Source organism: Montipora capricornis, chromosome 9, assembly GCF_036669925.1.
Source record: "Montipora capricornis isolate CH-2021 chromosome 9, ASM3666992v2, whole genome shotgun sequence".
NCBI lineage: Eukaryota > Metazoa > Cnidaria > Anthozoa > Scleractinia > Acroporidae > Montipora > Montipora capricornis.
Window position 1 is genome coordinate 48,369,406 of NC_090891.1, and position 22,336 is coordinate 48,391,741.

The 22,336-nt window shown below is 37.7% G+C and overlaps 1 protein-coding gene across 1 annotated transcript; it reads left to right on the forward strand.

Annotated features, from left to right (window-relative positions):
• The first annotated feature begins 11,840 nt into the window (after positions 1–11,840).
• On the forward strand, positions 11,841–12,809 carry LOC138017706 (substance-K receptor-like). The gene has a single exon (XM_068864717.1). It carries the CDS (start codon positions 11,841–11,843, stop codon positions 12,807–12,809), a length of 969 nt encoding a protein of 322 aa, XP_068720818.1.
• The last annotated feature ends 9,527 nt before the right edge of the window (positions 12,810–22,336 follow it).

Sequence of the window (22,336 nt, forward strand, 5' to 3'; positions counted from 1 at the left end):
GAAACTTTGATAATAGTTCGCTTTACTTAATCTCGTAAGGGAGGTGATTTTATTTCTGTAAAATTTGTATTTGTCCCAATCTGAGGTATAGAAGAGGGCATTCTTTACCCTGATTGATTTTCTTAAACCCGCAGTCAGCCATGGTTTAGCAAGGAATTTTTGTTTACGATTGGATATACTTCTTAAAGGGGCGTGTTTATTAATTATGTTATTGACGCATTTGTAAAACCAGGAGAACGATTGATTAGCATCAGTAAGTTTGGAAATATTATATCAATTAATATTCTGCAAGTCGTTAATAAAAGATTTTGCATTGAAGGCTGAATAATCACGAACCTTTGTTTTGTTATTTGAAAAGAATGTTTTACATTGCGACGTTAATATACACATCTGAGAGAAGTGATCTGTTGTATCGGACACGATATTGCCGCAAACTATATTATTCTCAGGATTATTTAGGAAAATATTGTCAATTAAAGTTGCTGAATTACCATAGACTCTAGTCGGTTTATCAACCACTGGAACCATGGAAAAACTTTGCATCGTTTGCAGTAAAGTTTGTGTGTAACCACAAGTTTCATATTTTAACAGATCTATGTTGAAGTCTCCCATGAGATAAATATTCAGATTTTGACGGCATTGACGCTCAAGAAAATCTGACAAATATTCTAGAAACTCATTAGCGTTATTGTGTTGCCTATAAGTAACACCACATACAGATTTCTTATTGTTAGGCAAATGAAGTTCAATCCAAAGGGCTTGATAACAAGAATTGGAGACTCGTTCAAGGACGCGGTATTTACAATTCTGATCAATGAACAGGCCAACACCACCGGCAGATAAAGGTGTCGGGACTGATTCAAAACAGTAACCTGGTAATTCTGGGACAAAATTAAAACTACATTCACGATCGCATATACGAGTTTCTGTTACACCAATAATGGTAAAACGGAAATTCAATTCACTTAAAACGTGTTGTTGAAATTCTTCGAAATTTTTCTTTAAGCTACGTATATTTGTATGCAAAAAGGAAATTTTTGATTGCAACTGTTTGCTGTCAATGAACTGCGCAAAGCTGTGTGGAGAATAATATTTTGAGCGAATCCTATTGGAAGTAAAATTTATATCAGGATCAATATCTCTATCAAGAGAGTTTAGCTGGAATACACTAAGGTCGTAGAGACTACTGAAAGAATCTAGCGATTTTCTAGAAGGTCGATTATCATCAATTAAACTATTAAACTGTGGGTGAGCAGAAGTCAGGTCTTTGCAGCTATAATAAGGTAGTTGCGCGAGTAGGGCCTTAATTTCGACCGCGGACATTTTTATCGTGTACAATAGACATTTTAGTAAAGTCTAACCTTCAGTAGCCAGTTTACGTTTAAGTTCGTCGACGTCCGCCATGCTCTTGAGCTTGATTATGCGCGATGTGGAGTCTTTTCGCAAACAAATATCGGAACCCTTTGACCAGCAATATTGATAGTGGAATTCTTCTTTAACCTTTTTAGCCTGGAATAGGACTGCTTGTCTTCTTGATGAAAGATGATCGTAAATTCTAGCCGAAGACAATGAAGACCCTTCTGGTAAACCAACCAAAACTGGGGTTACATTGCTAATTTCTTTCCGATGAGACATTAGAGATTCCTTAACCAGCCGTCTCACGAATCTGAAAATAGGATATTCGGCACGACAAATTAAAGAAAGGGTACCAGTAATGTATATGTGTTGTTGTTGTTGTTGTCGTTGTTGTTGTTGTTGTTGTCGTTGTTGTCGTTGTAACAAACGAGGCATCGATGCGCTCGATTAAGCAACGGAGTTGTAATTAATTTTGGCAACTACGAGACTGCGGGACTGCGGAAGCAGCATTGCAACACGACTGATTATCATTTCAACGACTAACGACTACGGGGCTGTAGGACTGCAGCAATACAATACGACGGCGGCACTGTGGGAGCAGTTTTCAAGTTAGATATTTTGTGGGCCGGGTATTCTGCAATCTAGCCAACAAAATAGCACTCGTTTACTGATTAAGCCTAAGCGCTCGTTTCAGTGATTAGGCCTAAGCACTTTTTCAACATTTTAGCTTTCATTTTACGGTTTGGTTAATTACACGTTCACGAGATTATCTCACTGCGTACCGCGTAGCCACCTTCTAAGATAGCCTTCCATCTTGAATTGATTATCTTCCGTGTACAGCGTAGCCAGTTTCTAAAATAGACTTCCATTTTCAATTGATTATCTCAATGCTTACCGCAATGCTTACCGCAATGCTTACCGCAGGCCTTTCATATGCTGATGCAATTGTTAAGGCTGATCTTCCTTCCCTGGTAAATCGAAGGGACAGTTTATGCAGTAAACGTTTTGATAGCATTGTAAATAATAACTCTCATAAGTTAATGAACTTACTACCACCGAAGGCCAACTCCTATAGAAGTAGGTTGAGAAAGAAAAGGTGTTTTAAGTTACCAAACCTTAAGACCAATCGTACCAGAAATTCTTTCATTTTTAGCTATGCTGATAGATACTATACTGAATTAACTTGCCAAAAGGAAGAAGCTTAATCTATCCTTGTATTGTGAATGAATGAATGGTTTATTAGCTTTATGCATATTTTTATATTTAGATTATTGTATTATCTTATTTTTTATATTGTACACGTAATTAAGACTCTAGACTGCGAGTTGTTCTTTTAATAAACGATTTATCTATCTATCTATCTATCTCACCACGCAGCCAGCTTCTAAGATAGCCATTTTCAATTCGCAATTGATTGTTACTTGAATAAATCACATACTTCCACTTGAATTTATTAGTTTCTGCGTACCGCGTAGCCGGCTTGGCAGAACTTTGTTCGAGTGGCAGGGTAATATTCTGCAGTTACTCCCAAGAAGGGTTCGTATTTAAAGGTTTGACGTAACACGTTCTAAAACCAACGGAGATATTGTAAAACATTGATTTTTGGCAAAATGTTGATATTTCCGATTAAAATGTGCTAAGAAAACTGGGAATTTTGGCACAAAGTAGGTTATTTGAGGTTTAAAATTGCTAAGCCCGAATTGCCAAGCTTGGATTTGAAAAAAAAAAAAGGCTCAATGTACGGTTTTTTTTTGCCAACCTTCCACTCAGTTAAGTGTGGCAAAAATACCAAGAGAGCATGCCGGAATTGCCCGTCCTTTGGAGGTGCACTGAAAGATGGACCATTTTGCTTAAAAATAATCCTTTTTTGCTAAAAGGACTTGGCAAGAAATTCAGAGGTTTCTTTCATTTATTGCCAGAAACATAAATTGATGTCAAGAATGAGAAGAAAGGTTCCAAATATTTCCAAATTGAAGAAGGCGGATTGACTTTTTTGTCAAGAAAGGCAAATAAGTCTTGCACGAGTTACTGAACATTCAAATCTGTTTGACGACATCATCGTAACCTCTAAGTTTAAAATCAGTCCAATGCAATGCAAAATGACGACGGAAATTTCCAGCGTCAAAGATGTAGGGTTGATGCAAAATGACCACAGAAATTTGCAAAGTCAAATTTGCAAGAGGCACGACCGTGGAAATCTCCAACTTAATTCAAAACGACGATGGAAATTTCCAAAATCAAAATTTAAGGTTAATTAAAAAATTTACTTGCCATGCCATCTTCCGTCTCTGATTCCAATCTCCAAGGGGAACACATTCAACCGATATCATTACGTTCACTCGGCAAAGAATTAACGCCATGAATTGGTTCCACGGTTAATTATATAAGGGTAGTCTCTCTCGTGATCTTCAAATGGTGTCTCAAAACGTTTACTGGTATTTCAACTGAGATCACTCACCGTTTTCGTTGACTCAGTGTGGCTTCAACCGGAGGTTATTTGTCGCTGGACTACTTGCAGAAGTGGCCCAATCTGCTCAGTTTTTTCTCCTCACTAATTTCATCATTGAAATAAAGATCGAAAAGATCATTAGTAGCAAGGCTGTTACAGGACGATAAACGCAGTCTTTTTCCGTATTGTACATTTGAAACTACTTCAACGTCCTGTTGTCCTAATATTTCGTTTAATTTAAGTTTAAATGTCGTGATGTGAAACTGGGTGGGAAGTTTCTATGTGTCATGTGTCATGCGGTTTTTGAATGCGAACGGTGCGGTTGGTGTTGACGGGTAAGCACGACTCCGGCTCTCAAATGTTTTTCTATTCCCTTCTAGAGTTTTATTCGTGGTATAATGTACGTGTTAATTCATTAAAATTGAAGAAATTAAAAAGACTGATAAATTTTGGAAAACAATAACTTTACTGGATGGAATGTATGATTAGGCTTCAGTAAACAGCAATCTTCAATCACAGATGAGCCTTTTACAATCTGATGGTAAAAAAAACACTTTATGGAACTTATTTTAACACCACTATTTATAAACTGTTATTTGTTTTGATAGTAATTACGAAACTTATTTAAGTAATGGTAAATTTCCACATCTTCTTGGTTTTTAAAAGAACGTATTTGACAAACAAAATGATGTATCAGAAAGTTTGCCAAATATTACAAGAAATGCTGATACAATTTATATTCACTGTGATATTGCTTTTAATAAAATAACCTTTAATCAACGACAAATTGATGTAATTTATGCATTTTCAAAAAGTAATTAATTTATACTTACCCATTTCAAATTAAAACAAAATGATTAAGTTGGTTAAATGTAATAAGAAAAAAGTTTTAATTAATGTAAGGGTAACAGATAGACAAAATAACAAAGTTGATATGGTTGATTTTATTATAGTAGTTTTTTCTAATAATTCTGGATTTTTAAACATTTTCTTTTTATTTTTTACAGAAGGTTTCGATTTTTTTTCACCTGTCAATTGATTTTTTAAAACATTTTTTCTTTCTTTCTTCCTTTCTTTCTTTTTTCCGAAAAAAAAAAAACAGAAATGTTTAAGAAAAAAAAGAGACTTAATTTTAATATTCTTGATACACCAATTACTTTACCAAAGAATAATCAACTACAAGAAAAATCTGTTTATAGGTTTTCATTAACAAGAGACACGATTGGTATAATGAGTATTTTCGATTTACTTATACTTTTGAGGCAAAAGCAAACGGGGCTGGTCTTGCTGATGATTCTCCTGCCACTCCAATTAATGGTTCTTTTTCACTAATTAATAAAATTGCTCTAAAATCAAATGCAAGAGAACTTTATGTTGTTGATAATGTAGACAAACTTATTTTTACAAAAAAGACGATGCTGAATCACTTACAAAAAATGAATTTTGGTATCTTGATAAACAAATAGTAAAGTTTTAAATAATAATTCAGGAATAAAACAAAGAGCAGCATTAACAGTTGGTACTTGTAATGTTGATCCAAGATTAACAAAGACATTTGACACAATAATGCCATTAAATCGTTACTCTGCTTTTGAAACTTAAGAATATCAATTACATCCACCAATGAATCTTGATTTTTTAAATTAATTTCAAGATGATAATGAATTAATTTATCAAGCAGCTGCACAAGATGTTGAAAGAGTTGTTGTAAGAAAATCTGTAAAAAATGTAAATACTTACTTACTTACTTATCCTCATCGGGCCCATGAGGACTCTTAAGGCCGGTAAAAAAATGTAAATGCTCTGTTTATATTGCAAGTGCACTTAGCTATCAAGCTTGCTCACAGGCACTTCACTTTTAATAATCTGAAAGAAACAATTCAAACTTAACAGAAACATGATTAAGAACTCCAACTGGCGGGATGGCAGGAGGCAATCGGTGGGCTATTTACAGAGTGCGGTTTAGTTGACGCCAGGACAACCAGGAAAAAACCAAACTAGAGGTTAGAATGGGTTTGAACCCAGGACAGCCTCTGGCAAATCCAAAGACCCTAACCACTGGACCAAGCTGCCTCCTAAAACTGAACCACGGATGCCATTGTTCAAATTTACATCAAAAGAACAATCATGTGTTAATAGTAATTTTTTGAAACTAAAAAGGATAGCATTTCTTCACGAAAAAGTTTTATCTTCGTCTGCAAGAAATGTTGCAAGAGGTGACTTGTAAGTATCACCAGATGAAAAACACCCAAAGAACTTTTTTATATTTTTACCAAATACCGATGTAAATAATAATGATCCACAAAACCCTTATATTTTTAACACTTTTTCTAATTTAAGATTAACATCTCTCAGATTAAAATATGGAAATGAATATTATCCTGCAAATGATTATGAATCAGATAATAAAGTAAGAATATTTAATGATTTATTTATGCTGGGTCACAAGTATAAATAATTTTGATAAGTTATATCCTGTTATTTACTTTAATTTAAGTGAAAATATATTAGATTTAACAAATGAACCCACACAAGTTACATTTTCTTTATAGACTAAGTCAAGCCGCCTGTCACAATTACTCTATTTATGCTGGTTTAAATAATGAAATGGGAATGAATACTGTTGGTGGTGAGTTGATTGTTGCATAAATTGCTCTTTTTTCTTTGCAAAGCAATTTGAAGTATAAGATTTTAGTGTTAATTTAACCCCATATCAATTGCAAAAAGCAATATTTTTTTAATACCAATAAAAAGTTAATTTTGCAAGTAAGAAACAACAACATTTTAAAACGAAAAGGTATAATTCTTTTAGATAAATTCAATTTAACAACTTAAAGGAAGCGAGAAAAAATGGTTAAGCATTTACCTTTGCTTTAGATTTTTCTGATATTGAAGTAATACGAATGAATTCAGATGAAATTTGGAAAAAAGGACGAGCTGGGAGTAGTTCATTATCCCTTTCACGAAATTTCTTTTTTCTCGCTTTCACATTAATTACGTATAGTCTCCGTTCGTCTTTCTTTTCTATCATTCTTCCTGTTCTCTTCACAAGTTTCATAGTTCAGTGTTGTTAATTATTCGTATTTCACAACGGTGTCAATGAACTAGAGTTGTTGTATCATTTCTAGTAGGAAAAAAGTCTCACGTTGAAAGCTTAATTAATGTACAGTAACAGTATAAATTGTTGTAACCTTGAGATACGTTTTGGTTGGTGGAGCAGAAAGTTTGCGGTTGAAAAAAGAGCAAGAGCAGTCGAAAGAAGTTGGGGAAAAAAAAGGAATCACTGCTATGAGTCAATAGTAGGAGCCGGCCGGAAAATCAACGACAAAACTTCCTTTGTCAGTGGCGGCAAGGAAAGAGAAGAAAAGAGAAGAAACGGTCAGATTGAGAGAGACGCGAGAACTTAGAAGGAGCTGAGAGCCAGAGGAAAAGTAGGCGCTGAGATTTAAAGATGTCGCCGTGGAAACTGATGTTAGTCTGTTGGAGAACTGGACTGTTGGATTTGCTTATAACGGACTCAACTGGGTTTGCTAGAAAACAACTGAACGTATTGTCTGTAAATATTAGAGTAAAGCAATTAGTAAATTTAGTATTATCGTTTAAGTTAAGGTGGAAAAAACATAATTATTTATTTAGTTAAGTATATTAAGGTTGAGTACACTAGTTTAACTCTTTTGGGGTTACAAAATTTTGGTTTTATCAACGGAGTTGATAATGTAAATTGGCCACCGTACAGAAATTCTAAGAGCTGACGTTTCGAGCGTCAGCCCTTCGTCAGAGCGAATCGAGGAATTATGGGTTACGTGTAGTTTTTATAGTAGAGTAGGAGCTACGCTATTGGTGGTAACATGGCAACGTGAAAAATAGGAATATATTAGTTAAATGAAAAGCGTTCGTTAATACCGTGAGGATTAAGGGTGCCGATTTGGAAGATGAATTTTTGTTCTAGATTCTTGCGGCTTTCCGTCGTACCTAGATGTAGGGAAAGGCCGCAGATTGCCATGTGTTTTTTGGAGTGGTTAGGGAGATTAAAATGACGAGCGACTGGCTTAGATGCATCTTTGTCATTCTTCTCAACATCGCGAAAGTGTTCGCGGAATCGGTCACCAAGTCGTCTACCTGTCTCGCCAATGTATAATTTATTGCATAACCTACAGGTTAATATGCAATAAATGGAATTTGCGAAGGTACATGTGAAACGATCGGTGATCTTAACAGATCGCTTACGTCCCGATATCTTGCTAGTGGTAACAATGAAAAGACAAGTTTTGCATCGTGAGCGCGCGCATTTCGTTAGTTTTGAGCGCGCTTCTAACTAAAAAGTTGCCTACGTTTTTGTCGCGTTTGAATGAAGTAAGTGGAGGTTGCGAAAAGATTCTACCAGTCTCGGGATCATTTTGGAGTAATTTAAAATGATTAAGAATGATGCTTTTGACTGCGTGATTATGAGGATGGAAAGTGAGGGTGAATGGAATTCTGTCATTCTTATCTTTTTGTGACGTTTGTAGTGATGACTGTCGATCAAATTGTTGGGCCCGATGATGGCCCGCTTTGACCACAGAGACAGGACAGCCACGTTTTAAAGAACTGGCACATCTCCTCTGATTTGCTGGAAAAATCGGAGTCATCACTACATAGACGTCGAAGTCTAAGATATTGAGAATTAGGAATGGAGTTCTTGACATGTGATGGATGTGATGAAAATAACTACACGTAACCCATAATTCCTCGATTCGCTCTGACGAAGGGCTAACGCTCGAAACGTCAGCTTTTAGAATGTCTGTACGGCGGCCAATTTACATTATAAACTCCGTTGATAAAACCAAATTTTTGAATAATACTTCTCCACCGACGCAGCACCACAGTTTCTTTAGAAACTACCCGCTTCATCCATTGGTTAAACACAAAACCGTGTTTCATGCAGCTGGAGAGGAAGTCATCAACGAATATTAATTTAAACACAGCTTCTATTTTGTCACTCAAGGTGAAACAGCAGAACACAAAATTTTATTTACTTTTCTTTGGATCTTAGTTTGTTGCTCATTTCACAATTCACTTTAGCAATTTTTTCGAAGCGACTTCAATTCTTAAGTCTTTTTCAGGAAAAATAATTTTCTCCTGTTTGCGCGAGCTAGTTTTGGACAGTCCTGGCAATGTACTGATCATTTTAAAGGTTAAATGTCAGACCCGTCTTTTTAAATAAACACTAGAATATACTTTCATTACCTCATTACATATTACTTAAAAGCAAAAAACTGTTATTTCTTTTGTAAAATGCCGACGATCAATAACCTAACCAGTGACCTCGCGGAGGCGTTATTGTCCTATGCTGGACAGGTGACCATGTTTGTGAATTAACCTTACTTTAAACTTCCATCTTCTACAGCAAATTTTCATTCGGCGCAATTACGCAAGTTGAAGAAACAGCTGGTAAACTCGAATTCGTTTTCTTGGAAGAAAATATATATCGGCTTTTATTCACAGAAGTCGAGGTCCGTAACTTAACTTACACTACTACTTTTTTCCACTTAAATGGTTCGCGAGTTATAGAAACAAGATTTTTAACCAATCAGCGCGCGTATTTTCTTAGGACTGTTTTCTAATATTATATATTACTGACGACATAAGAAGCGACAAGGACAATTACAAGGCAAATTATGTGTTGAAACTCTTAATTGAGACAAGTGCTCTTAACAATGGGTTAAACACAAAACCGTTTTTCATGCAGCTGGAGAGGAAGTCAGACTGAAGTCAGACAATTACGCAAGTTTAAGAAACAGCTAGTAAACTCGAATACGTTTTCTTGGAAGAAAATATAAATAGTTCACGTGAGGGCGAATCACAATTACGTCACTGAATTTACTGGAAAAAATAAAAGGTGTCGTAGCTTGCACTTTGGAGTGTAAGACAAGGTTGATGACAAATTGCCCAAGACGAAAACTGTCCACGCTTAGTAATTTAGCGTCTTAAAAGCATTGCACGTTATTTGCCCTGCTTTGAAAGTCTTTTCAACCGTTGAAATTAATAAGTTTTGCAGCAACCGGTTTCCTGTTATCATATTGGCTGGTTTTTGTCAAAAACGGGAACAAAAGCCTGGTATATTACTTCATTTACCTTCTTGTTTTTGAACAAACGGTAAATAAAACTTAAACTAACTTGAAATGAGAATAAAACTAAGAAAAACAGGATGACTATTCGTGCGAAGCTGTAATAGTTTGTATAGCGTCCCCAATCCTTGTCATCGCCTTTGCTTTTCTTCTCTTTTACTGTCGTCCTCTAAGGCCTTTTTTATCGTCATTTCAAATTTCAACCTTTAAGAAACGTTAAAATTTTCTCATTCGCCCTGCGCATCTTAATTTGCGCTTTATTGTTGTATTCTAAGACCTTATTGTCGTTGGTCGGATTTTGAAGCAAAGATTTTAGTCTCTTATTGTTTCAACATTGTATATATGTTGTCGGTCAAATCCGTTCTCAGGTTGAATCCGTTTTTACCTCATAGGTTAAATTCATGATCCGCATTTTTTCTAGGTTGAATATTCACTCTATCTAGTTAGGATTAAAAACACCTATACCATCCCTGAAGCTCTGTCTTACGCATCTAAACACATCTTCTTAATGTTTCATATCACCTTATCTGTTTTTGCATTCATTTTGTCTCAACATCCATTTAGTCTCAACATTACAACAAAGTTTGGGAACATGGAACTGTACTGTGCACTTAATCGAGCTCGGACCATCCAGATCTATAGTCCTGTGTCCTCACCTCTACACTACGACGACGAACATGCACAACCCAACACAGTTCTTTTCATTGATTACTTTTGTATAATAAGTCAATTGATATCTATGTATAAAACCCAACACTAATTCTAACCTGACCCTAATTTTTCTGCAGGCTTAATTTAGGCTTCAAACAAGTTTCTTCAATCTATCTAAGTGCGTATTCAACCTAGGTAAAATGAGGATCAACAATTTATCTTAGGTTAAAACGGATTCAACCTGAGAACGGACTTTACCGGCAACATATTAAGGGGAATTTTATGATCTTGAACTTGGACTTGAACATTTAAAGGAGTCGACAAATAAAAAGTGTAATGTATATTTATCAAATTATTGGCACCTATCGTTTGAAGAAAAGAGCCAAGTTTCGAAACCTATACATAGTCAAAACATTTCGATTTCCGCTCTGCAACAAACATGTAACAGGTATAAATTATTTTCGATCTCTCAGTTAAAGGGACGTATAACAGCATGGAAGTATTTTGGGTAGATTATAAAGAACCTTTAAGAAAAAAGTAAACAAAATTCAATGATTTTGTGTGTGTGTGCTTTTACAAGACATTTAACAGACGAACTCGGGAAACAACCCAGAAATGTGTGCATAGTGTTGAAACATAGGCTGTTTCTACAAGAATGTCTTCTGAAAGATAGCGTATACTTGTGGATCAATATTCGAACTCATAACTCGGGCGTTTGTGCTCGATGTCCGTGCGCCACTTAGAGGCCGCCTTTATTGGTTCTCTCTGTGTTACTCAGTTCATTTTCAGCTTCTTTATGAAACGATCATGATGAAATACACTTTTAGCACGGAATGTTTCTAATACGAAGTGCATTCGTTCATCGCTTTAAAGGCAGATTGTGTGTATACGAATAATCACGATATTTTCGTGCAATTTGAGACAAAAAAAACTTATAACGTGTTTAAAAACTAACTAAACGGCACGAGCACAGAGGTCTTATATTTACCAGTGTTTATTTTTTTTCAAATTGTACGAAAAGAAATTTGTGGCTTCTTATTGATAATATACAGGGAGAAAACTAAAAGGAAACTTATAATAATTGTGCAGAGGACTTACATTTGATTGACTATTTGTGATCATTAGCCAATCATAATGCTTGGTTTGTTACCTTCAGTGTTTTTTTACTGAATTACCAATTTCCTCTCTTTTGTATTGCGTTACCTAAAAACTGCATTTCTCTTAGCCAAGCACAAACTATCCTAATGTTCTAATTGTCGTTTTCTTTCTTCACGTAGATGGCCAATGACCAAAACGAAACAGTTACTCCAAATTTGGAGCCCTTCTCTTCATCCGCGTGCATTGCCTGGCTGACAGTGCTTAACATCGAAGCTGTTGCTATAGTGACCATAAACGCCCTTACAATCATTATTTACCTGAAAGAGCGAGGCCTTCGCAAGCGTAGCATGTACCTGGTGATTAGCCTGGCGGTTGCAGACATGTTTGTCACGTACACGTTGATCATTGAGAATTTGACATTAGGTTACATTTGTAACCTTTGGGCGATTAATGTGTGCAAGAGCTCAATAGTTGCTTATAGTTTCAAGTACTTATTTCCAGCAGCCTCTGTAACAAACCTTGCTGCTATTTCTTTGGAGCGGATGCACGCAACTTTTCGTCCATTCAAGCATCGCCTCTTCAAAAAGAAAATATTTGGAGCAGCTGTTGCGGGTGTTTGGTTTACAGCTGCCCTGTTTACAGCTATCGTTTTTTCACCACGTTTCCTGGGCCGCTCGGAAATCACTACTCTCTCTTACGTGGTAGCATCATACCTCTCATTGCTATTTTGTTGCCTTTTAATCATCGTTGTTTCTTACACGTCCATCGCTATTAAAGTTTATTGTGGAACTCATCCTCAGCATCATGGTACAATCAGAACAGAAAGAAAACTGACCAAGACATTGTTCATTGTAACAATTGTATCGTTAATACTAGTGATGCCATTAACAGTTTTTCAGTTCCTTTTTTATGTTACTTCAGGCGAAATGCTTGAAATAATTTCTTATGGAACATGGCTGCATTTTTTATATTCGTTAGTTTGCTTATTTTTCGCAAATTCTCTTATAAATCCATTGTTATATGCATTAAAAATACCAGAGTTCAAAAGAGCTCTGTTTTTATTATTGCGTTGTAGATCTCGCTCGGAGCCAGTTGAGGTTTTTCCACTTAATGACTTGAAAGTTGTGAGATTTCACTCAGTTAACTGATGAATATGTGTTTATCAAGTATATAACAACTGAGGGTTTTAAATTTTGGTCCGACTTCTCTCTCTTTTTTTTTTTTTAATTTGGAAAAACTTTATTAAAGTTATTGTCAAGGAATTAATATCTGTGGAAATGCATGCATGCTAAGATTGGCCCATTCAAATATACTAAAGTTTGTAAGGAAATGGTTGGCTCTTATGTCTTTTGGCTCGATAGTCACGTTTGCGATAATATGCTAACTTTTTAAGCCTACACTGAATTTCAAGATAAATAAAGTTGATGTATTATGTATTTGTGTCACATTACGGTGTCGCATGGTTTGGAGAGCTGCATGACGCGAACAAAAACAGGCGCACGAGAAATGGACCCGCAAAATAGCGCGACTTTGACGTCATCAAACTTTAGACCCCTGGCATGACTTAAGGAAACAAATAGCCATGAGGGTAAGTGGCTGGAAGCTAAGAGTTTGAAAAAAAGAAATATTATGCGCTTTGAAAACAACACTAAGAGTGTCTCTGATGTTCCAGTAAATTCGGAGACTGGCTGGAAAGCAATCCCCTCACAGGACTTACTTTCGTTTATTTTAACGATAGTCATGTTTATCATTACGGTCTTGAATCTTTGCCAGCTTTGCCAGAGGAGAAAAACTACAAATATTATGTCAAAATCGAATGCGATACCAGCGGAATTGGGCGCATGACTGACAAACCATCCTCGACTAGAAGTTTTACTTAGACCCAGGGTTTGTCCATGATATGATAGATATTAAGGCGTACGAGTATTACCAAGTTAATTAAAGAGCATGTGTGCCCATCAAAGGGAGAAATAGAAAGAATAATCCAAAAAGGGTTTCAGCTGCACAATGTCCTTCAAAGTTAAAGAAAAGGAAAATACCTGTAACTGATTTCGACCCAAGACCTAAACGTACGGTGGACATATGGTAAGCAGCCAGATCAACAACTTTGTTTATAACTTGCAGAAAATTTCAACGGATCAGAGGAAAACTGCGATGCGACAGACACCGTTAACTGTCAATTAACCCTAACAATATTAAAGACACATCTGCAATAGAGCAACTAGCTATAGCTACTAATATGAAGACTGGATATGTCAATGGAGAAGATTAGGTTGTTCTGAAAAATGTTTCAAAGAATGGGCTCAAAGCAAGACCCTTGAGGACATCCCTTTCTGATGTCGTACCATTTACTCATGTTGGAACCAAGTTTCACTCTTCCTTGTTGCTTTCAAAGTAAGACCTAAGTAGGGATGATGAATCTTCACAATATTCGTAAGCCTTAGTTTTGGGTCCATAAGCGCAGGAAGGAGTGAGTTAAATGCCTTGCTGATGATCAGCCGCAAGAATTCCCGCTACCTGGTTAGTGTCCAGCGCGGTTTTCCAATCTTCAACTAACTTCAGTAATACCGCCTCACAGCTATGCTTTTTTCTTTCAGCAGGTTTATTTGTGGAGAGCTTGAAGGTCGATATTCTTTCCCACTTGATTACTTAGTTTCTGTTTACATATTTTATTGATGGTGCGAAGAACGTTTATGAGTCTATAATTCTTTTTTTCAGTTTTATCTTCTTTCCTATGGACTCATCTACATCTACATACATCTACATGTCCCAGCACTCGGCAAAGTCCTACTGACTTGGGGCTGTTTTTGACTTGGTGGCCTCATACACCACAAGCCTTTTAGAGACATTAGGCCAAGCCGGCCACTCCTGCTGGAAAGAACATACTCAAAGAGGACAGCCACAACACCGGGAACTTCATCCCCTACTCTTCTCAAATAGTGTGTGGGTTCTTTAACGTACCACAGATAACTTATAAACATGGCAGATAATTGTGAGACGGGGCCTACGGTTTAAAGTCCGTATCCGAGAAGACTTGAAAGTCCATTCATTTGCGGATGTAATTACAAAAGCAGTACTTTCTCCTCAGTTATTTTAAGACCCTGATTGTTGGTCCGGCCGGAGTCGCACTCACGACCTCCCGCATGGCAGCCCGATGCTCAGCCAACTGAGCCACCGGTGAGCGGTTGAGAGGTCGTTATCAAAGATATAACAAGTGTACCCTTAAAAATGTTGTAGTTCACTATTATCAAATTTAAATGCAGTTACTAATAACAGAAACGTCATCCTGTGCTCTTAAGTTATACTCAAATAATCCTGGGGAGGTCTCAATAGAAAAGATCTACAGGGCGACAGTTTCATCACAGACTTGTTAAGTGTACTTAGGACTGTTTGGAAAAGAGTTGTCGCACCTTTTAAATTTGTCTGATGCGGGTTCCTAATAACCTGCCACCTCTTGTGATGCCAAGTGACTTTTACAAACATGGACAATTCAAGCATGTGACATTCTTTACCAGCGTCTCGCTGCTGTACAGGAGTGTGCTGACAATATACGTACAGGAGTTCTACACTGTCATCTTCGTTGCGACTATCATCTTTGGATTCTATTAGGCGTGGGTGGTGTTTCGTCTTAAAGTGTTGCAGCCGTCCTGGTGCGTTTGTTCATCTCGACATCAGGGGAAAGGTTGGCACTGATGGTGTACCTATGATACGTGACTTGGTGTACAACGTCAAGTTCAAGTTTGTTGATAGTGATGACAGGTGGAGTGAGCACGTGCTGCCCGAATCTTCTTCACACTAATGTGCAGTCGGAAGTCTTTTCAAGGGTAATGGAATCTGTCCATAAGATACTGGAGTTCTTGTATAGCGTGTGAAGTGACTGCAGCATCATCAGCGAAGAGCCTATATCGGACAAGAGCTTCGCACACCTTGGTCTTTGTTTACAGTCCTACATGGTTGAACAAATGCCCATCTGATCTTCTGCGTAAGTGTGCCTCTGCGGTTGCGGTCCCAAAAGCATGCTTTATAACCAGGGAAAAGAAGGTGAAAAAAATAACAAAATAATAATAATAAAAGATGCAGATCCCGAAGAGGGTCAGTGCGGGGATACGGCCTTGTTTCATACCTTTCTTGATGTGGAAGGGTGCAGACGTGCTGCCCTCATGCTCGATGGTCAATTGCATGTCGTTGAGAAATAACCAGATCAAGCTGTAGAGCTTTGGGGGTTATCCTATTTTTAGAAAGATATGAAAAGCCCGTCCCTTTGGTCTTCTTTGCGACTTTAAGTCAAGAGTAAATGTCTATAAGGATCGAAGAAATCGCGGAGACAGCTCAAAGTTCTCTTTCGCCCATACATTGTATATTAGTGGGCCTTGGTCCCATACACGACCATACATGTAACAAGAATGTTCATTTATTAAAACGCTCGCTTATTTTGGAGAAATCAATTGAAAATGGTTTACAGTATTTTCTTGCAAATATTCTTAAAAATTGTCAGAATTAGTGGCTTTGCCAAGTCAGCGTCTTCTAAGTTTTTTTATTTTTTTCCCTCTAATCCTATTTGTGTGATGCTTCTGCAATTTAACGGCAGTAAAACCAACTCATTATCTTTCCTTAAATAATAAAATACGATTTTCTTTATAAGTGCACCTACCGTTGCTGTGAAATTGATTCGTTTGCACTTTAGAAAAATATACCAAAAAATGCCCTTGAAACGCAATGAATCCGACTAGGAAATCTCCCGAGACATATCCAAGGATGGCCTCAACTTTCTGCTATCTAATTTCATCGGGATCTTTTGAACTTGTACAACAAGACATTCCTGAAATAAGCCAGTTTTCAATAACCGCCATTTTGAAATATGTAAATTCAATAAGCACTTGAGAAGATTGCCGCCCTCGCACACAACATTTGCGCTGAACCTTTCAAATGTTACACTCCTCTGTATCGTAAACCAAAACAAAATCAACGGAATAAGTTAAGTACACACCACAGCAAAATTAGGAGTTACAACGAAAAGTTCCCAAAATCCGCTATGACTCACCTCGCTCGTTTGGCTGCATTTTGTTCGGACTTAATGTACCAGTCAAATTGAAGCTTCAACATTCCCCCCCCCCCCCCCCCCCCCCGGAATACCCCGGGCATTTGACACCTTTGCCTGCCCGGGAGGAGGGAATTTGATCATCTTAGTCTTCTCGGGAGAGGGGCATTTGAACACCACTCATAAGGGATAGGGAGTTTGATCGCTAGCCTCGATTTCATGTTACGTTTCCACGTGGGTTGATAACTCATGGCGGAGACAAACTTTGATGAATTCAAAGGAAAAGATTACGAATTCGTAGTGGTTTAGTTGAAAACCAAAGGTCTACACAAGCTTTGTTCCGTATTTGCTTCACTGTACAACTACAGCAAGCTGATACCAAAAACATCTGGATATCTCTCAACTTTGTAAACACAGCTATCGTGTGGTTTTAACCCCGTCTTTTACATTTAAGCGCCTTTAGCTTTTAAATATGCTTACAAGTACACCTTACAGGTATTCAATATAACCAATAGAATAAAGAGATAAAAACAAACTAAAAGAGAAGTAGTTTGCTTTTTGGTGAACACAACTGTTGTCACAGTCCACGGCAATCTCGCGTCGTGTTCCTTTGCTAATACGGGTGGACCTGCGAACTTGGCGGATCGACTAGAAAATGGCTCTTGCGTTCATTTTCAACACACACACCAAAGTTACGCCTTTAGTCTTCCTTTGAGCAATGGCTCGGTAACACATGCTAACTGCAATGAATATCAATCTGGTCGGAACGAAGAAAAGTCGAAGAATATTTCAACGAATTACGTTGCGGCATTACAAGTCCGCACTTCGGAAAGTGAACGTCGGATAATCGATGTTGATCGTCGCCATATCGATTTGAATTCAACTGAATGAGTGACAAATTGACATATCTTGAAAAAAACGATAATGGTCGTTGACTTCTCGATTAGTTTACATCTGAGTGAGTGACAAATTTGTATATTCTGACCCCTAACTATAGTCGTTTATACGCTTCGCGTATCCACGACTAAAAATGACTTTGGCCGGCCGCTGCTCATGAAATAATAGTGAGTTCATCGACGATGTTTGACGTGATGTGGTTATAGGAAATATGTCCAGAGTTTTTCTTTAGCTTTTTTAAAATTAATATTGGATGCGAAGCATTTGCCATATTTTCTTCAAAAACTGAAGGCGTCTCAGACTACTTTCTTTCATCCATGTGCCAGTGAAACTAGAGATTTCTTGCGCTGAAAACAGTAATCTGGTAATTTTCCCGGGGGGTTGGGCAATTGATCTCCGGAAATGGACCTATGATGAGGCCTTTGAACAGCTTTATGGCCCGGGGAGGGGAAGATTTGAACAATTTTTTTCCACAAGTTCAAATGCCCGAGGGTTTGTCTGGTGGGGTGGGGTGGGGGGATGTTGAACCTTTGATTTGACTGGCAGATAATTGTGCTTTCCCCTTTAAACAAGTGACCTTTAGCGAGTAAGTCGGCCTCTTGTTAGCAATGTTTTCTATCAAAGCACTTTTCGGGGTAGTAGTAACAGACAGAACAACATCTGATACTGAAAGGCCGCTCAAAGTTCCTATCTGTCACGCAAGTGAAGGAACACACAACAACAGCAGCAACATCGAAGCCGACTGCACTCTCTCTTTTAATTTTATGAAAAACTGAAAAAAGACCGCACAAATGTATTGTGTGCATTGCCATAAACAATAGTAAGAATTGTCATAAAGCAACGCTTTTTCATTGCAAACCCACTAACTTGCTGATCATGACCCATTGATGACGGCTCATAAAACAATTGATAGTCATTTCGAATATTCTCCAGTTTTTCCATATTTTCAGGGGTTGTACAGATACTGCAATCTTCCTCGCTCTGTTTTGACAAGTCTTCTATGACTTTCAATTTCTGTCTTCTAGCATTAGCTTTTGCTTTGCTGTACTTAATCGTAACCTGCCTTATTCGATATTTGATTAAGTCCCAAAGAACTCGCTTATGGAACACTCTCAGTTATAAGCTTACGAAAATGAGAATCATCTAATAAACTTGCCTTAAATTTCCAATAAGATGGACCGTACTTTTGTTCTTCTCCACTGTTAAAGTGAAACACACTAGCCGAGAGTTCGGATTTCAAAGAGAGAATTATATCGGCACGCTCTACCTTCCTCCTGGTACGAGTCACTCAAGAGCCAATAATCTAATCTCCGTTGAAGAAAAGGATTTTTTTGTCTCCACTGAGCTAAAGCGTTTACAAACCGGATTCCTTACTCGTGAAATATCCTCTAAATTGAAATTTAACGAAAGCGTTTCCCATATTCTTCGTGCGTAGATGACCGAAGCAGTTCTTCTGGTTTATTTCAAGTGAACCGTCAAAAATGAGGAGCGGTCCCCGCTGTTTAAGTAAAAAAAAAAAGTACCTAAATCTCAGTGAAAGTTGTAGCAAGGCGCACGCTAAAAAGGCAGAGCAAGAGGAGGTGAGGTGAGGTGATAATCTCGACACGTTTGCGGGGCCGATTTTGTCATAAAGTTTTTAACGACGACAGACATTTTAAAGGACTTTAAATTAATTTTGAGTGACATGCCAAATTAGTCCAAAGGCACAATAATTTTGAACTATTTCCTAAAACATGGTTTGCAACGGCCAGCATTCTGCAATAAAAAAATGGAAAATTATTTTTAACTTTCAGACTACCGAAATGCGACTTGTTTTTCCTGGCATACGCTTTTCTCAACAGCAATGTTGAATTGGTTCTTTTCTGATTTTGAAGCAAACCAGTTTTAAGTTTCATACTTATGGAACTCGATAACTAAGGAATAAAACTCAACAGCTATTACTCCTTCAAACATCTGCTTCTCTAATTCTCCAGCGAAACATGAAAAGTTAGTGATGTATTGGTGTATTGGTTAATTTAAAGACAGGCAGATTAATTCCCCAGTGTATCATTGAATTTAAGCTGAGAGGCAAATTAATGCTCCGGTTTATTGGTTAATTTAAGCAAAGACAGATTAATGCCCCAGTGTGTCATTTAATTTAAACACATGCAAGTTAATGCCCCAGTGTATTGCTAAATTTAAACACAGGCAAATTAATACCCCACTGTATCCTTTAATTTACACACAGGCAAATCATTGTCCCAGGAGGGGCGCATTGGGGTCTATTAGAAACCGAGAAACCGCACAAAAATTCGCCCAAAACCGAAAAACCCAACTGAATTTCGATCAAAACCGAACACAAAGCCATCAAAACCGAAAGTTTACGGACCCGGATTTCCAAAACCTTAAGTTAATCGATTTGATACATTAGTGGTACCTGGAGGTTATGGGATAAACCAGGTTAATTTCATCACTTTATGCAGGATGTGGATGTTATTTGTGAATCAGGCATACCTTCTAGTCTCGCGTCTAGTCTTCTAGACGTGAATTCAGAGATTCGATTGAAATATTGCAGCAATCAGTCGACCTGCGACCTGTAATGACTGTAAACCGGTCTAACAAAAAATTGCACAGTTTGGTACCTTTTTGGTGGTCATCGGGAACTTAGCGTGACTTTTACTGTGGTAAGAGAAAAGTCCTTGAATTGACGTCTGCGTTTGGTGTCCATTTGAGAACTCCCGCGGCAAGCGCTCTCGATTGAGGAAACCGGAAACCAGAAACCGAACAGGCAAAATCGAAAACCGCGTTGGAAACCAGATCCGAAAATCTGCTTGTATTTTGGCCGAAAACCAAATGCTCAAAAAGGGAAAATCCGAAACCGTAAGAGACACAAAAACCAAAAACCCGACCATTTTTGGTGCAAAAACCGAAAAACCGGCCTAAAAAGTGACCAAAACCGAATAACCGAAAATCCCAACGCCCCCCTCCCCCAGTGTATCAATTAATTTTCACACAGGCAAACTGATGCCCCAGTGTGTTTCAATTTGATCTAAAGTAAAACACTGGGAAATTTCATTTCATTGATTTCCCACCATGTCACGCGCAGGCCGGCACATACAATATTAATCACCGTGACTTATCATTTTCCAGCTATCATGATATCCTGATATCATGAAATTGAACCTAACAGCAATTATTTTACCCCAACTGAATTCTAACTTTCCTCGATAAAAGACAAGTTCCCTTTCCACTTCAAAACTTCGATTCTCCGCGATTTTGGCGTTTGAGCATGAGCCTGTAACACCGGGAAGGCTTACAGCACTGAATTCCCCGACGTCAACATTGTTTACCGCTTCCATAACTCGCTTGAAAACATCTAAATACAAAAATCCATGACATTCAGACAACCACTGCTTAATTAATCCCCCCACAGAGGCCAAACAAAGTTATTCCATAAGGTTCGTCCACGTTTTTAGTTCTTTCTGAAAACCAGAATTTCGGAACGTGATCATCATTTTCCCGCCACAAATTACCGACTTGAACGCGACAAATCTCACTTCGAAAGAGCTGAAAGAACTTTCTTTTGACAAATTCGCTAACCTGTCGACCAACCAGTTGACTTGAAAGGCTGTACCATTTTTCCCCGGGTCCGAGGGTTGATACATAAATCCTAGAGAACGAAAAATGGTTCCGTGTCCCAGCACTAACCGCCACTGCCAATGCGCACCAGCAAACTGAAATGGATTTGCCTTTCCGCAAAACTCATCTCGCCCCTAAACATGGTCATTCAATAGAATATTAACTTCTTTTTTCTGCTTATCATATTCATTTACTACAGTCACTGACTTTCATAAAGTTTTATCTGTTACCGTAATGCCAGGGCTATTTCCGTTTACTTTACAAAATAACGTTCTCCTATTTTCACATTTACACGTCATCACCAACAAATACACTAACATAGCGGAGCCTTTTGAATGTTCAAGGAGGATCAACTGCAGAATACCCTGCCACCCCAATAAAGTTCTGCGTACATTGCTACGCGGTACACAGGAACTAATAAATTCAAGTCGAATTATGTAGTTTATTTCAAACAGTATTTCTCGTTCTAAAGGCATTACTCGATAATCAATCAGTTTTCGATTGATAATTTTATAGTTCAGTTATCTACAATTTTCACAAGATCGTAGGAAGAAAATAGCACTAGTTTACTAAGTAAGCTAGCCTGTTCCAGGCTCCCAGATAGTAGGGAAAGAGAAAAAAGTGCGAGCGAAAAATGAGTGAGGGCTTGGGCTTGGGCGTGGGTCTAGCCCCGCTCGCTTTTCCTATGCAGTCGTTTTCGTTTTCCCGACTATCTGGGAGCCTAGAACAGGCTATAAGTAAGCCTAAGCGCTCGTCTCAGTCATTAGGACTTAACGCTCTTTTAACTTTTTAGCTTTCATTTTACGGTGCGGTTAACTATACTTTTCACTTTTCATACAATATTTATACATATGTATGGCAATGGCAATATTTATACAATGCTAAGTGGTTCTTCCAACAACTACAGCCGTGTTTGTTATTCTCGCGCCCGAGAAAATTTTAGTGGAAGTAAAATCGAATTGAGTGGTTGACCGATAGTTTTCATTTGTCGCTCCCGTATTTGAAGATACAAACCTAATACTGAAATAGAAGATCTCTGGACCTAGGGTACGGAGGGTAGTGTATTTTTTGTGTTTGTAGGCAAGCCGTAAAACAGGAACTAGAGTCAATTTCGAAGAGTAA